Genomic DNA, 17,976 nt, shown 5'->3' with positions numbered 1-17,976 from the left:
GGTTTGTATTTGTTTGTTTGTTTGTTTGTTTGTTTGTGTGTGTGTGTGTGTGTGTGTGTGTGTGTTTGTGTGTGTACAAATCGGTGGTTTTGCTTATTTTATTTTTTGTGAATGTTTGTTTTATGTTTATCTCTTATGCCACAAAAGAATATTATATATATATTAAGATAACATTGACGTTGTTGTTACAGTTCTTTGTGAGTTGAGCTGTACAATTCCACTTGTGTACAAATGTTCTGTACCTATTGATTGCCTGAATATTTTATAGTTTACACTGTTTTATTTTGTTTTAATGCACTGCTCATCACACTGTCATTTCAACCTCAGGCTAGCCTTTGTTTATTTTTTGCTAACAGGTGTTTCCATACCCCATCATAGTTTCAAAAAATATTGTATTTTCACTGCAGTGTGCCGTAATTCATATTTGTCTCCCTGGTCTTAGGTTTTGACATTTTTGTAACATTATATTTAAGCGAATTATGGTCATTGATATCAGATGTGCGCTTCAGCCCAATAGGTGGTGACTGTTACAGTTCAGCTGTGAGACTGTATGTATACTGTACTTCCTCAAGGTAAGGAGAAGATTCAGATGTCATTATTCAGTGTTGGAGAGGAAGTTAAGGCCTCGTCAGACTAGAATTACGTGGCTTTTATGTTTGTTGCAAAGAAACGGTCCCTGTAAGCCAAAGGTAACTTTAATTATAATTAAGTTGTTAATAGTTAATAATAATTAGCTGTTACTCAGCACTGAAAAAGACCATTTGGAGATGTTGACAAACATTTTGCACTGAATGTTAAATGTTTTAAGAATTACTGTTTGTGGTCTAAATCATAATTTTATCATTTCTAGTTTTATTTTAATGTTCTATCGTCACTGAGCATTTACAAGCTAATCATAGTCAAGCTATGGGTGTTGTTTTTGTGTGTGTTTGTGAACTGTTACATGCTAAATGGTTAATGATCAGGCTGAGCCATCTTCACCATTTTCACTGCATGAGACCAAGTCCACCACATCTCATTTTATAATTCTATTTCATCTGTTTTTTTTTTCTACCATCACCTGCTGTGTAAACTCAACCAAAAAAGGGTCAGAACTATTGTGTTTTGCTTAAGGTATTTTGTTCCTCTCTAATACGTGATGTCATTAACGCACCTGCCATAAACAAATATTTATTTTAAGAAAATGAAACCTTAAAGGGATAGTTCACCCAAAAATTAAAATTTGATGTTTATCTGCTTACCCCCAGGGCATCCAAGATGTAGGTGACTTTGTTTCTTCAGTAGAACACAAATGATGATTTTTAACTCCAGCCGTTGCAGCCTATCAGTCATATAATGCATGGCAATGGTAACAAAATCTATGAGAGTAAAAAAAACATGCACAGACAAATCCAAATTAAACCCTGCGACTCGTGATGACACATTGATGTCCTAAGACACGAAACGATCGTTTTGTGCGAGAAACTGAACAGTATTTATATCATATTTTACCTCTAATACACCACTATGTCTAACTGCTTTGAGCACGCAGATGAATGATTCATTAAAAATCATCATTTGTGTTCTACTGAAGAAACAAAGTCACCTACATCTTGGATGCCATGGGGGTAAGCAGATAAACATCAAATTTTCATTTTTGGGTGAACTGTCCCTTTAATGGCTGTCATCGAGCAGCTTTAAAAGAGTAGTGCGCAGTAGTGTTCTACAGTAAGCTGTATGAAGATGCAAGGGCTCAGGTTAGTCTGTAAGCCACAGTCTGTACGTACAGTCCTCTGCCATTCATCAATAAAGATCCATGAGCACATACTTTCAGACCTGTGTGTATTGACATGACTGATTAAACTATTGATGGGCAAATCATACAGCAGTCAACATTTGAAGTGGATCAAAAAAGTTAATCAAAGTTGTCCTAAGACAAGAACGCATTTTGGTTTTAGGACAACTTTGATGAAAGGTATTGATCCACTTCAAATGTTGACTAGTATATATTAGGCATATTCCTGTTTTTCGGTTAAAAGCTCACTGACTTTTGTTTTAGCATGTTTTCTTTTTATGACCACAGGTCTTGAAAGATATATAATATATATGCGATATATGAAAGATATATAATAGGCAGCTTATTACCTGAGTAATGTTAATTTTTGTTTTGCTTTTGTTCATTTACATGATTTAGATGGACAGCTCAAGCCAAGTATGGAGCACAGAGCAGTGACGTAACAATAATAAACACTGCGTCACACTGCTGAAGAGTTATGACCATAAATTCGTGTGCAAAATTTAAAGCCCCTCCGTATTTTCACCATCCACCATCAATGCATGTTTTTTTTAATGTATTAATTTATTTTTTTGAATTCACTAAACAAACACATCTTCATCTGTTAAGTGGTGATGAATGTTTTATTCATTATGATTTCGTGTTATTGAACCTCAGTACAATCTGCAGATTTTATAGAGAGAATTACATTATATTAGAATAAGATTATATAGTATATGTTTGACGTAGAGATGATTCTATTCTTATTCTTTCCTCTAAGCCAGTCTGTGCTCTGTGTATGTATTAGCCCCCACGTGCTGAAACATTCCCGTACTGTACAAACTCCAGACGTTAACAGAGCAATTTCAATGTTTTACAGTCAACAGAGATTTACAGACACGTCACTGGTGTCAGGAGGATGAGCAGAGACATAATGCGTTTGAGTGTGGTGACCATAAACATTTATAAAGAGACACATTTATCTTAGAGTCTTAAATGCATGCTAAAATATCTAGCTCTTGTTTCTGTGATAGTAGGTCTACGTTACATGCTGAACACTTGCCAGATCTTCAGACTCTTGCGCGTGCCATTCATTGCCACTAGAGGGCACCAAACCATCTCTTTTTTTTGTGGGTGGGGTTTAACAAGTGCTATAGAAACGACACTAATACTCTGTTCATTACAATGTTTTAGACAGTTTTTAAAGGGGTCATGAACTTCCTTTTTTTATGTTGTACTGTTCTCTGAGGTCCACTTATAATGTTATCACCATTTTTACATCAAAAACATCATTTAGAAGTAATAGGCTATTTTCTGTCCCCGTGGCGGATTGTAGACTCCGAAGTAAACGCCCACTGATATGATTGGCTAACAGTTATGTATGTTTGACAGCCTAATTGACATCCTTCAGAGATAGCGTGTTTTAGGTTAAAAACGCATAAATACTGCGTAATTGCATATCAAACGATCTGTAATAACGGACAAAGCAAGTGACCATGTAATAAAAACAGTTACTCACACTTCTGTGGTGCGACATTACTGTTGGATCCAATATAGTCGCCACAGCATTGTTTTTAATGGCGCTTTTCCACTGCATGGTACGGCTCGGTACGGTTCGTGGTAAAAATGATGTGAACAAAGGACCAAGCAATCTGGATCTTCATTAAAAATCACAATAGTTCATCCACTATTTCCTGATGTTAGGTTCAGAAGGAAGGCAATGCAAAGACTGTTTTTCCACAACTTGGCACTGCAGTGTCTTGCTGTCTTCTAAGCCATCTTTATAGTTTGATTTCTGTGTAGATCTGCGTTTGCCTCTCTCGTTATTTACACTACATGTGCGAATCGGTGGGCGGGGCTAAACAGGCAGTGATGTAGAAAAAGGCGTTGATCATCATCTGAGGAGGCGGGGCTTAGCCACACTATTACGTCATAAAGTGACACATTCCACAACCTGTCGTTTTGGCAGATTGGCTTCAAGATAAGCTGTTTTTAGACTAACGAGAAAGTTTTGAGTTCTGAAACTTACAGGAGGTTTTTATAGTACAATGACTTCTTATATGTCAAAAGATAAAGGGACTTTTGATTTCTCAGTTTATGACCCCTTTAATGTGAAGCCTTACTTCTGTTATTCGTAAACACTGCCATGACATTCCATCCTTAGAAAGTATGACACTCTTGAAGTGTCAGAGAGAAACTGACTGCAGTGCAGTTGTGCTCTCTGTATTTCTGGCGATTTATTCATGACCATTGAAGTAAAAACAGAAATGTTAAACCCACTCAGACGTGTTAAGCTCTTACGGTTTGCCACTGAGAAGAAAAAAAACTCCTCTCTGTTAAACAAATGGACAACAACAGCTCAATATGTTGTTGTTATTTGTCTTTAAGTATTATGGTCTGTATTTCTGATGTAGGCTATTTGATTTTGTAATTTTGATAAAGCAGATAAATGTGCTTTCCCTGCCGCTTTGTGTACAGTGATTTGCTCATTTGTAAATGGTTAATAAAAAGGAAACCTTAGTATATATAAATATACTAAAATTTGATCTCTTCCTTCTGCTGTTTTAACTTCCTTTTTATGACAGAAACAGTTTTGTGTTCATTTTAGATGTTAAAATATTTTGAGATTTGTGACGAGCAAAGAAACACCATGGTACATCTCTCCAAGAGAATGATGACAAATGTCTGAGAAGAAAGTGGCCCCATTGGTTGAGGTGCATCCTGCACAATTGTATTCTGCATTTTCGCATGTGTAAAAATGCATCGCCTCTGTTATTTTTTCTGTGGCTGTCTTGAATTTGCCACTCACTTCCTCTGCTCATGAAGAGTCAGAGTGTGGGTACGAGGAGTGACAGTGCTGCTCTGCTGTTTCTCTACAGCCTGACAGAAATGCTGGATGTAGGAACTTCAAAATAACTCTTGGATTGCTGGTTTGCTCACACAAACTCCACATGCGAGCCTAGGAGCAGATTCAACGTGTTTGGAGGTGTTAAAGAAAAAAAGAAGAAGAATCAGATCAGCAGAGGAAGGAGGAAGTAAAGAGAAGAAGAGAGGCTGACTGGAAAGAATGTACTCTTAGAGTTCACAGTGTGTTTTGTGATTGTGTGTGTGTGTGTGTGTGAACGAGAGAATGTGTGCGAGTGTGTCTGTGCGTGTGTAACCTTTCGGTCCGATTTTGAAGAAATGTCTTTGAGACTACCTCGCAACTGGGACTTCAGCACCTTCAGAGCTGAAACCGCCAAGATAGGTGAGTGACACTGTGTGTTTATTTGTGTGTGGGCAAAGGTCAAAGTCTTTTTCATGTTTTAGGAATTTCACTTGGCCAGGTGCGTAGATTTATGTGTGATTCATTGACACAACAGGCCTTCTGTCACTATAGGAACTAGAGTTTTGGTCTATATTGATGCATGTAATGTGTGACTTTTATGTTATTGGAAATGTAATTGACTGGACAGTGATGGTGCAGATGTGTTTAGTGTAACTTAGATTAGGATTTTACAGTATCTGTAAATCACAGACAAAAGTGGCATAGTGATGGTATAAAGACTTCACCCTGAGGCTATATAACCCACTTAAGCACTTCTCATCTGCTACACGGTTTCTGTTGAATCTCTGACACACCTTTTGATGTGTTGTATAGTCATTGTGACAAGATTATTTGTAGAACTTCCTTTCTAATTTGACTAAACGTTCTCATTAATCTCCAGGCTGTTCAAAAACTCTTGTTAAAGAGTTAACGCATAACTTTAATAGCAGATTTATGGTGCAATCAAGTATAAAAAGAGGCAGTTTTATGGTTGTATGCGGTGACTCGTGGCGTTTCTGGTCTCATTGTGCACTGTCTGTTTGAGATGCAAAGCATTCGTGATTTCCTCCGAGTGTGTAATTTTCACATGCTGCAGACAGGAAGACGCTGCGACACTCTGCGAAACATGTTTATTCTCTGCTCAAAATGTCAGCATACTGTTAAATGCTAGATAATGATCTGCTATGCGGCCTATTACAAGGTCTTTGGTTAACGTTCCCTCAGCAGTATCCTAGGTTAAGAAAGCAAGTGTTTCTCACATCATGATAATTTTCTGATGGCTTTACATTGCTCTTATTATATAAAGTGTATTGTTACTTGATATTTCACTGATATTATTTATTCAAAGCATCTTATAGTACAGCCAAATTTTTTAAAGTCGGCAAAAACAGTGTTCATATAGGGGTGCAGAATATATTGGTATTCTAGAGTTTTGAAAATTATCATTATTTTTTTTAATTTAAGTTTTTATTGCTTTTTTTTTTTTTTTGGAAGGCTGATGGATAACAAGTACAGGGATACAAATTTCTACAGGCACATTTTGACCATGAAATACAATACAGTGCAAGACCGAACACACAATAGTTGTCTATTCATTTTGAGACCTTACTGTTATATATGTCCAGAACTCTTCCCAGGAAGACAACCCCTCTTCTCTAACACCATTTATTCGATTAAGCATGGATTCATAAGATGCGATTTCTACCATTGCATTGGCCCACTCTTTCAATTCTGGGGCTTTGATTTTTTTGTTTTTAATTTTATTTGTACATTTTTATTGTTTTTTTATATATACCAGTTGATATTTTATCTATACAAGTCAGTGCTGCATTTTTAATTGTGCATGCTCATTTCCCCTATTTTTGCATTTTAGGTTACTTTTGCCATCATCTAACACTCACTTTGAATTTGTAAAAATATGAATAATTTAAAAATACAAACAAATTAATTATTAATACTCGAAATGAATATCTATATTTTACAATGGATATTCTAATGTTGTGATGCCTAAATTCACTTGCACCTTGTAAAATGATTGATTTAAGCTATTACTGTTTTATTTTAATTTTAACAGTTTTTATTGTTTATTTATTTAAACTATTTAGATTTAAACAACTATTTAGAAATTTAATATCAGCCATTTATAAGTTACCAGCCATAACATTAAAAACTATTCCTGTCAGACAGAATTTTAATATTGTGCATATCTATTTGCAACATTTTATCTGTTACGTATTTCTGAGTGAAACAGGGTGTTCAATGGAAAAAAAAAATTTAAGGCAGGATTTGACTTTTTAACAAGGAATTGGTAGAATTGGAAAAAAGGAAGATAGTGATGATGAAAAGAAAAATTATTAAATTAAAAAAAGTATTAAATTATTTTAATGAAAGATTGCTAAGACATTTTCATGCAGAGCTGTTTTGCTGAATGTAAATGATCAACAGTCCCTTTACTAATGTCACAAACTTAAGCCTGACGCAAACAGCTTCTTGCATCTCTGCTGTGATCTCCTCGGTAATTCATGGGGAGTTTGAACCTGCTCTCTTCCCTTCCCCTGATCCCAGCGTGTGTCATTGAAATGGGTGAGGTCTGAAGCCGGACAATGTGTGTGGGCCTATGGTCCAGGAGAGAGAACAGCGGTCCGTGCTCTCCATCAGGGAAGATCTTCTCAAAATAGACCAAAGAGGCTGGTTTTAGGTGGGGCTCTTTCAAAAATGCTACTTCCTGTGGCTGATGAGCTTGTAACTTCCTGTTTATCTTAGTTCTCTCTCTTCTGCCATTTCCTCTGATCTCAATGGGTTATAGCAAATTTGACTACAAAAAACCCCAAGCTGCTTACATCACTGCGACACCGTTTCTTGTCAATTAGATAATGGCTGATTGGTTGCCTTCTAGAGATGTATTTGTTGTAGATGCTTTCTTATCAAAGAGACGACATGAAGTCAAGTGTTTTGTGGCTTCACTAAGCAGCTGATTGGGATGCTTATATCATTTTCTTATTTTCTGCCTCTCAACTTCTCAGTTTTTCTTATTTCTCAATCACAGGGGTCTCTACTCCACCCTCCCTTTGCTATGGGCTATCCCACCAGAAAGCAAAATCACAAATGGGATCTCTTTAGTGTCTTAGTTCTCTTTCCCAGACACCAATGGGCTCAAATGGAGCACAAATGGAGACTTTTTGAGAGAAAGTGAGGGAAAAAAAAATGTGTTTTTATAATGCTATTCTCAAATTTACAAAGATTTACATGCAATCAAGTCTGCAATGAAAGTCATGTTTTTCAATATTAATTCTATCAATATTATATTATAATCTCCTACTGACAAAAATAAAATAAAATGCTAGTCATGTTTTGCTCTTAGCTGGAGTAAGATGGTTTGAACTGGTTTACCTTGGCAGCAATCTGGTCTCCGAGCCTGACCACTGGAAAAGTGTCCCAAACCACTCTAAAACCAGTTAACAAACCAGTTTGACCAGGCCATGAGACCTGCTTAAACCAGCAAACCACCTTAGGTTGGTTTAAGTTTTTTTCAAAACCAAATGTCCACATAAATATTAAAGATCTGTACACTTATGTCAAACTGTGTAATTAAAAAAAACTTCATTAAGTCTCTCAAAGTATGAAAGATGATTAACATATATTTATTATTATTTAACGCATTATGCATTCTTTTCTCTTTTTCTGTCTACATCTTTTTATTACTTTCCTGAAGTTTTATTTTATTTTATTCAGTATTCTGTCAGTCAAATGACTGAACTAAAACTAGTATTAGTCGACGATATACAACCTGAATGGCAGGTTGAAATTTAATTGAAAAATCACAATTTTTAAGTATTCGGTTTGTTTCTTTTATGCTTTGACAGCATGTGACTTGAGCTGCATGAACTATACGTTTGTATAAAACCTAATGATCATGTGATCCAGAATCTTACTTTTTTTTTTCTTTTGGTTTATTTCCAGGTTTAAATTATATCTTGAATTGTCCAAGCTATATCCACATAAATCTTAAAGCTCTGTGCACCTATTGTATGTTAACTTGTGTTTTTTATTTTTATTTCTATGCATAAACATCTAAAACCAGGTTGATTCTTGAATGAAACATAACTGAGAACTTCATTAGATCTCTCAAGGTATAAAAGGGCAATCTCTGAACAATAAAAGGTTTCTCTTTGATGTTTCAGTTCTCAAACTCATGTGGGAAAGAGTCAAGATCCAATAATACCCTTTTGAGCTATCGAACAATCCATTGCACAGTAACATCGAAAGCCGTTTCTGCTTAAGTGCATGCTATTGTTCCTGTCAGAACTGGTCTTTTTCACGACCCTAAAGTCACAGCAGGACATTTTCTTCAGCATTAAGACAATTACAGCCAGTCTGCAAATATTTGTCATGCAGGAAGCTGCTAGGCTCAGACAGTTACCCACTGTCATCACCACAATATATGCATGATGTTCTCATGATATAAAAATAGAATTAGTTCAGTGACAGGTGATTTGATTTTCAGCAAGTCTCGGACTCATCTGTGTGTTTGTGTTTTATTCTCTGCCTGCTTTTTATCGGTTTCCACCTCAGCTCGCTCCATGAGTGTTATGCCAGGGGAAGGTAGCCCTGGATCCACTCACACTGGTTTTAAGAGATCCATGGAGAAACCTCTGAAGACGGGTTGGCTGAAGAAGCAGAGATCCATCGTAAAGAACTGGCAGCTGCGCTTCTTTGTGCTGAGAGGAAACGTCCTTACATACCATAAAGATGACAGAGAGAGTGCCGTCCAGGTAGGAGACAAGCAAGCATGAGCAATAGAAACATTACATTTTTTTGTTATTATTTTTAATGCAGTGATTTTTTTTTCTGTCTACATCTTTCTTTTTCTTCTTTCCTGTGGTTTTTAATTTTTTATTTTTTTCCAATGCCAGTCCTGTCATGAAAAGTTGAATTTAGTTTTTTCTTTTCTTTTCTTTATTTTTTGGTATTTGGCTTCAGATATTTGGTCATGTGATTTCCATGTTATCCAGAATCGTAAAAATGTCGTCCTTATTTTTAATTATAATATTGTGTTCTATATTTTTAATCCTTTTCTTTTGTTTATTTTAAGGTTCAATGTAAATCTTGAATTCTAGATTTTCAGTGTGGTCTCAGACTTTTCTGTCTGAATCTGTCTGTATGTCAACTAAATATTTTCAAACTGATAGTGACATTCAAAACCAATAGCGTAATGTTTTTTATTTCTACAAAAGTGAAATTTGCTTTTATTTATATTATATTTATATATAATATTTATTATTATTGTGTTATGACATCATTTTATCTACTGATTTACTAAATTTATTTACTATTATTTATTTTCTATTTACTAATTTATTTTCCACTCAGTAACTATTCTCTCTTGTCTCATTCTGATCTCAGGGAACTATACCTTTGTTCTCATGCCAAGTTAATGAGCTACCATCAAATGCAGATGATAAATTCCTGTTTGAGATTATCCCAGGTAAGTCTTTTTATTTAGTTGTATTATTACATGTATCACAGGCCGGTTATCTATGCAAGTTGGTTATATTGTATAGTGCAAGATATCATGGGCTACTACTGTATATGTTGGAGGGTAAAGTCATACAGCTGTTTTGTCCCTGATGCTTCAGGTAGCAGTACAGATCGGGAGCGGGATGCCTATGTTCTCATGGCGACGAGTCAGAGCGAGATAGAAGAGTGGGTGCGCTCCATTCGCAAAGCCATCGGATCACGGTCCAATGGAGGTGTCTATCATTCATCATACAAATAATAAACAATATAAATGTGTTTGTTATAGATTGGGGAGGTTCTCATAATAATCATTCTCTCTCATACTGTAAGAAAAAACATTTCTGCCAGGACATTTCCTTTAACTCTAAAACACAACACAATGTAATGAATAATGTTAAATGACAAAAACTGGGTGCTAAAACACCTGTGAAAAATCAATACAGAAAATTCCTTTTCAGACTTTTCTTAGAGTGTATGGTGGTGTAGACTATTGGTTAAAACTGGTAACCCCAATGAAACCCTATTACCTATTTATAATGATATGAATTCATAGACTGCCACTGCTATTCAATAAAATTATTATGTTCTTATGTAAAGTATTTGGGAAGAGCCTTTCAGACATCATGGTATATGAGAAGAAATTTGGGTCACGTCTGGTGCCCATCCTGGTGGAGAAGTGTGCTGAATTCATCAGAGAGCAAGGTCTGATTGAGGAGGGCATCTTTCGCCTGCCAGGACAGGACAACCAGGTCAAACAGTTCAGAGAGGCCTTTGATGCCGGAGAAAGACCCTCGTTCCCCAGGTAAAGCTTCACATGTGTAAATCTGTGTGAAACGGCGCAAGGATGGTGTAGAGAACTGATCTGAATAAAGCATATTGTTTACAGAAAGTATTGTGATGGTACCGTAGTCCAGTAATGGCATGCAATGGTAATATTGATATGTACCATTCTATTGAATACTTAATACATTCATGTGCCATGCATTTAAAAGGTACTTCAAACAATACCATGATATTACCATGGCACACTACCATTCTGACTTTTGGAGTCTGTAAGATTTTTTTATGTTTTTGAAATAAATTACTTATGCTAACCAAGGCTGCATTTGTTTGATCAAATAAAGTATCGTACGGTACAAAATACAGTAAAAACAGAAATATTGTGAAATATTATTACAATTTAAAATAACTGTTTTCTGTTTTAATATATTTTAAAATAATAATTTATTCCTATGATGGCAAAGCTGAATTTTCAGCATTATTACTCCAGGCATCAGTGTCACATGATACTTCAGAAATCATTTTAATATGCTGATTTGCTGCTCAAGAAACATTTCCTATTATTATTAATGTTGAAAACAGTTGGACTGCTTAATATTTTTGTGGAAACAGGATTCTTTGATGAATTAATAGTTCAAAAGAGTAGCATTTATTAGAAATAAATTAATGATTGTACAAATATCTTTACCTTCACTTTTGTATTAAAATGTATTAAAATAAATATATATATATTTTTAAATTTTGAATTAAAGACTTTTGAATTTAAAAAAGGTAATACAATGGCTTATTTTATTTTATTTATTTTATTTGTTTGCAATAACTTCAGAATACTCTTTACTGCATTTGGTGAAGAGAAGCATTAAATAAATGAAATAATTAAATGTCCAACAGTCAAGAAATATCCATAATCTACTAAAAGATTTAATTTTAATATGATTTTTTGTACCTGATTTTGTGACCATGCAATTTTCTTTAAAGTTTGCATGCAAATGGGGCTTTTATGTGGATAACCACACTCTGCATGACCATTTATGGTGACACTAAAGTCTTCATTGCTATTTTGAGGAAGTAGAATAGGTAAAGAGTTTGACCCAGAAAGTTTGAACTAGATGTGTGAGAGAGAGAGAGAGGACATGCAAAAGCATGAGAGATAGAGAAAGAGAAATACAAAAGCACACTATTTCAGAGGAACCTGGCTGGCACACACTGTGTGCAGCTGAGCCACATCCTGTCCTGATCTTGCCATTTAACACACGCACATATCCATTTGACAAGCAACTGTTTTTGCATTTCATCTTCATCCTTTCTGACTGCAAAGAAGATTAATAGACTGTAATGACTCAATGTCAAATTGTTACTTTATTTGTTTATACCTTCTGCCTGCAGTGACACTGATGTCCACACGGTGGCGTCCTTACTTAAGTTGTACCTCAGAGAGCTTCCTGAACCTGTTGTGCCCTGGACTCAATATCAGGACTTCCTTGACAGCACTCTGATGCTGGATGCCGCCACTGCAGCTGTGAGAACCACATTCACAAAGACAGTAAATCAGAAGAGTAATGATTCTTTGACTAACTGCAATCTGATCAATCCCAGGGCAAAGAAAAGCTGGAGGAACAAATCAGCCTTCTGCCAAAAGTGAACTACAACCTTCTGAGTTACATCTGCAGGTACAAGTCCCTATAAGAATGAAAAAGGATCAGACACTGATAGGAGCAAAAACAAGCTGACCCTGGTATATCCATATTTGGTTTTGCAGATTCCTTTTTGAGGTCCAACAGAACTCAAAGGTGAATAAGATGAGTGTTGAGAATCTGGCCACAGTGATGGGAGTGAACCTGTTCAAACCACAAGTGGAGGACGCCATCAGTATGATGAAAGGTCATTTATCATCCTAAGACAAAGAAAACATATGTCATTTATATTGTTTTTAAAATACCTCATGAATTCAAAATTTTGTGTTGTCCTTTTAATCCACGTCTGTTCAAATATACATAGGCCTATACATATTAGGCAGACAGTATTAAAATTTACAGCCTTTCTTTTCTGGAAAAAAATGAACCTAAAATATTAATGACATAATTTCTTGCTCTAATTTTTTGTATTTTTGTCCAGCAAAATGCTCTCTAGAATGAGAATATCCCTTGCAAAAGCAAAAAGCATATCATGGCATACTAGCATACTACTTTTTCTGCACTAAACTTTTCATGCTATATATTCAGTAGTTCAACAGTTGGGTAATATGTTTTAAACTAAAGGCTATTGGCTATATTTAAAAACAAATCCTTTGACATATCACACTCATAACTTTCTGTTTTAACGTCAAACAGTAAAAAAAATTCATTGGTTGTTTCTGGGGTATTTAACCTGAACTGCAATGAGTAAGAATGAGATTTCAAGTATGGTGTTTATGGTTAGCACATTGTAGCGATGATCATTGTTCTCACCTCACACACACAGGAACTCCCATGATACAGAAGGTAATGACGGTGATGATCAGACACCATGGGCTGCTTTTCCCACTCTCTAAAGACATGCTGCCATCTCCTCTTCCGAGCAAGAAAAACAAAAGCAAGAAGAACAGTAACCCTCGCAGTTTTGTGGGCTGGGAGTCTGCAGAGGTACTGATCACGTAAAATAATCATGGAAAAAAAAAATATTTATGGAAAACTTGCAAATATCAGACCGTTTTAAAATTGTGATTTATAGGCCTGGAGAATTCATAAATAATAAAATCATGGAACATTAAAAATATTCTGTTCAAAAATATGGGGTCGGTAGGAGTTTTTAATGTTTTTGAAAGAAGTCCTTTCACCAAGACTCATTTATTTGTTCAAAAATACAGTAAATCTGTAATATTGTGAAATGGTATTAATATATTTATATTTTCATATATTTTAAATTTAATTTATTTCTGTGATAGCGAAACTGAATTTTCAGCTGCCATTACTCCAGTCTCCAGTCAGTCACATGAATCTTCAGAAATCACTTTAATATGCTGATTTAGTGTTCAGGAAATGTTATTTTTGTGTATACGGTGATATTTTTTTTCTCCAAGGAATTTATTTGAAATAGAGACTTTTTGCAACATTATAAATGTCTTTACTGTCATGTTTGATCAATTTAATGTGTATTTTTTGTATTGTATTGATGTCTTTCAAAATGCTCTTACTTACCCCAAAGTTTTGAATGGTAGTGTTTAAAAAAATAAATACATTTGGCCTTATGCTTGGCAATATCAGGACATTTCAAAATTCTTAAATATTTTATCAGTTTTAAATTATTCAGCTAGAAAATTTGTACATTTTCTTTAGAGAATTTTAGAATTTAGAAGGTATCTTATTTATAATGTAATTTATAAAAATAAAAAAACAAGCAATCAAAATAGCTGGAAAGGTTTTTGTTTGTAGGCTTCAAAATGAGAATACAATCATATTTGAGGAATACACCTACTGTTTGTCAAGGTTGCGTTTTTTTTGGAGCTGTCACTGCGTTACTTTCACACCTGTATCTCTTAACTGATCGTATCACTCTTCTCTCAAAGTGTGAGGTGTCCTCCCTGTCTGAATCTCCTGAGGAAGAGGAAATGGACACACCTGAGGAAGAGAGGAAGGACCTGTGGTCATCTGAGACAGGGTCAGAAGGCACATCTATTTCTCCTACCTCTCCATTTTCATCTACAACCGACATGTGGCCCGACAGCCCCAGAAAAAGGACTCAAACTCTACCTAGCTTGGGCTGTCCGTCAGTGGGAAAAACAGTCCGCGAGCCTTCTTGGGAACACTGGAGCAGGTTCCAGGAGAGCTTTAACGAGAACGAAGAGAAAACATTCTCAGAGGACATCTTTAAGTTACTCGACCTGCAGAAAGTGACACTGTTTTCTGGAGGGCAGAAAAGTGAAAAGGAAAAAGTTGAAGGACAAAAGGACACAGAGAACACCGGCTTGCATAAGACAGTTAGCGATGTTGTAGACAAACAGATAGATGCTCTAAAAACACAGGCACTGAGCACAGCGTCCTTGCCCAAACCTTGGCCGAGCAACGAAGTGAGTGCGGCAGCTGTGAGCAGGGAGAAGCCAGCAGCACCTTCAGCACCAGCTCTCCAGAAAAGCAGTGCAGCTCAACCAGAAAACACTGACTCAATGAACATCATCAACAGGTATGGCCCAATACAAGTATACCTGTGATCATTATTTGCCATGCAGTAATTAGCGGAGTTTGCTAAGGGTCAGTGATTTAAGCAAACATCCTTCAGACATATTTGCATGCTAGACAATAAAATGGACTTATACTTACATTGAAGGTAAGATCTGGGCCATATCTAGGGACCAGAATGTCAAAGAGTCTTGGGGGGGAGCATTTTAACTTAATGTGGCCCATTAAGTAACTAACAGTTAGCAACCACATAGAACACTCTCCTGCAACAACTCAGAGCACTCTTATTGTGGCAGGGATCTAGTTAATCTCGTTGACTTTCTCCAATAATTAAAACATATTGATTAAAATTTAAAAGTCACTTATGCTCACCAAGGCTGCATTTATATAAATAAAAATACAGTACAAACTGTAATTTTGTGAAATATTATTACAATTTAAAAGAACTGTTTTCTAGTTTAATATATTTTAAGATGTAATTAATTCCTATGATGGCAAAGCTAAAAATTGAAGCAGCCATTACGCCAGTCTTTAGTGTCACATGATCCTTCAGAAATCATTCGAATTTGCTGATGTGGTGCTCAAGTGACATTTCTTCTTATTATTATCAATATTGAAAACGGTTGTGGTAAAGCAATAAGCCCCAAGAAGCAGTGGTTTACAGTGAATTTATAACAGCTAAGGGGCGTTGATAGACACGACGCAAAGCGGAGTGCCTATAACCCCCTTAGCTGTTATAAATTCACTGTAAACCACGGCTTCACGGGGCTTATTGCTTTTATAAAACGGTTATTCCATATGCGTAGTAAGGTTTCACAAAATCAAACAGAGCAAATAAAGTGTAATGATATTAATAAAAACATTATTCTTCCACCAAACAATGTAGTTCCTCAGAATCAGTTGTTGTTGCAACAAAGTGGTTGCCGATCAACACACAAACGTAAACAAAGGTGTATGTTTGTAGAGTAATTTACAACAGCTTCGAACGTGGCTCAGCCAATCAGAATCAAGGTCTGGAACTATCCGTTTTATAATGCTTAATATATTTGTGGAAACAGTGATAATTTTTTTCAGGATTCTTTGATGAATAGAAAGTTGAAAAGAACAGTATTTATTTGAAATGGAAATCTTTCGTAACATCATAAATGCCTTTAACTTTTGATCAGTCTTACTTACCTCATATATATAGGCTATATATAAATTTCTGTATGTGTTTGTACCTTCAGTTTCCAGCAGAAGAACAAAGAGCTGAGCGCTACAGTGACAGAGCTGCAGGCAGCACTTGAGGCAGAGCGACGCTGCAAAGCTGCGTTAGAGATCTTACTACGCAATGCAGAGCGCAGCAGGGACGAAGCACTCATGCACAATGAGCAGCTGAACAGAGAGATTCAAGAATTCCTCAGCAGACCGACTGCTGGACCGTCATAGTGACACCATCAAATGAACAAAGTTCAAAATAAGTCCTGTCTAGCTCCTTAGAGGAGTACAAAACAAGCAATCTGGACAACTCCATTGGGTTTTACAACATGAACTGCTCTGAATAATGTCTTCAAAGTAAGACTAGTGGTAATGTCCATCTCTCAGATTTTGTCTATGATGTGACATAAGTAAAACCGCTACAGTATATGTACAGAAATTACAGATTTGATCTACTTATTGAGTTTCACATTGGGATTGTGATCCGTAACAAGACAATATGTGAATTTTGAAGCGATTCAGTATTGGACTAAACATTTTACAGATTTATAAAGAATATTTAATTACTTTCTGCTGAAATGTTATAGTATTTTCTAATGGATCTCAAAAAATAACTCCCCAACAAGAACTACAAAAAAAAGAGTTTTTAGGCACTTGACAGCTAGTCTGGCAGAGACTACCTTGATCCAACTAAGGCCAGCTTGGTTTAATCTATTTTTTTTCAACATGGAGAAGTCTTGCCCACCTTTAATTATTAATGATAAATTTAATAACTATTGTGACAGAGGTTTAATTAAAATGATTATTGTTTATGTGATCACAAAACTGAGCTAGACTCCATTAGAGTCTGTGAACAATTTGGTGAAAAGGGCAAAAAACACAAAATGTGGATTGCTGTCAGTAAATAAACAGTTTTTATCTGGCTTTTCTTTCCTGCGCCTTCACTTCTGTTGTCTGGTTGCAGTCAGAAGAGATAAAATGTGACAGAGTGTGAGAGAAAAATGGGAAGAATGCTTTCAGATCAGAATTCACACAAGAGACCACATGTGTGTTTTAGGGGAAGTGGTAAAAAGACTAGGAATTACGTAAGGAAGAGAAGACCAGATAGCATTGTGTCTGTCAGCTGTCATAATGCTGATTAAATGAAAGGGAAGGAATTTCCTATTTCCGATCAGGCTGGATTATACAGACAATGTGCTGCTCAAAATCAACACAAAGCTGATATTGAGAATATATGATCAGGTGAGTCATTCATGTCGTGGAATCCAGTTTGTTCTGTGATGCTTTTAAGTGGATCTTTCCCGATGTTTCTCTTGTACACTTAAATTGAGCTCATAGCAGCACCACAGTTTCAAAGATAAACAACACTGTCATCAAGTGTATCTTCAGGAAAGATTGAGTGTGAGGAAGAATGTAGAGGAAGAGAGTGAGCCTGAGCATTACAGCATGTGACACCACTCATTACTGGGTCAACATTTCACGTGCATACCCATCTATAAACCAAAATAATAATTACCTGTGGAGCACAAAATAAATTTGGAAGAATGCACATATGCTGTTCTTTATATTTTTTTTTGTGAAAAACAGCACCAAAGGATTGTTTGGAAGCAGCATTTTTATTTTATTTTGTATTCATGTGCATCACTAAATATGATATAGGCTGCTACAGGTGACTTACTAGCACATTTGTTTTTAGCCGCGAACGATTTAGTGCGTGAGTGAATCATATGAATGATTCAGACTGAATCGCGAACCCTTTTCTAACCCTT

General features: G+C 35.8%; 1 protein-coding gene across 1 annotated transcript; it reads left to right on the top strand.

Annotated features, from left to right (window-relative positions):
• The first annotated feature begins 4,578 nt into the window (after positions 1-4,578).
• arhgap25 (Rho GTPase activating protein 25) lies at positions 4,579-17,125 on the top strand. The gene is made up of 11 exons (XM_016453413.1): positions 4,579-5,000; positions 9,132-9,331; positions 9,963-10,044; positions 10,196-10,309; positions 10,674-10,878; positions 12,243-12,375; positions 12,453-12,526; positions 12,616-12,737; positions 13,317-13,477; positions 14,401-15,014; positions 16,237-17,125. The coding sequence occupies exons 1-11, from the start codon at positions 4,937-4,939 to the stop codon at positions 16,436-16,438; spliced, it is 1,971 nt and encodes a 656-aa protein (XP_016308899.1). The 5' UTR covers positions 4,579-4,936; the 3' UTR covers positions 16,439-17,125.
• Positions 17,126-17,976: the final 851 nt, after the last annotated feature.

This window comes from Sinocyclocheilus anshuiensis, unplaced genomic scaffold, assembly GCF_001515605.1.
Source record: "Sinocyclocheilus anshuiensis isolate Anshui unplaced genomic scaffold, SAMN03320099.WGS_v1.1 scaffold1301, whole genome shotgun sequence".
NCBI classification, from domain to species: Eukaryota; Metazoa; Chordata; class Actinopteri; order Cypriniformes; family Cyprinidae; genus Sinocyclocheilus; species Sinocyclocheilus anshuiensis.
This window is presented reverse-complemented; position numbering and strand designations above follow the sequence as displayed.

What these genes read in the sequence shown, in the direction of transcription:
- arhgap25 (XM_016453413.1), top strand. Translation starts at nt 4,937, where the DNA reads ATGTCTTTGAGACTACCTCGCAACTGGGACTTCAGCACCTTCAGAGCT. An exon ending in CGGATCACGGTCCAATGGAG is followed by an intron (nt 10,310 to 10,673) that starts GTGTCTATCATT and finishes TCTTATGTAAAG; the next exon opens with TATTTGGGAAGAGCCTTTCA. An exon ending in TGGATGCCGCCACTGCAGCT is followed by an intron (nt 12,376 to 12,452) that starts GTGAGAACCACA and finishes GATCAATCCCAG; the next exon opens with GGCAAAGAAAAGCTGGAGGA.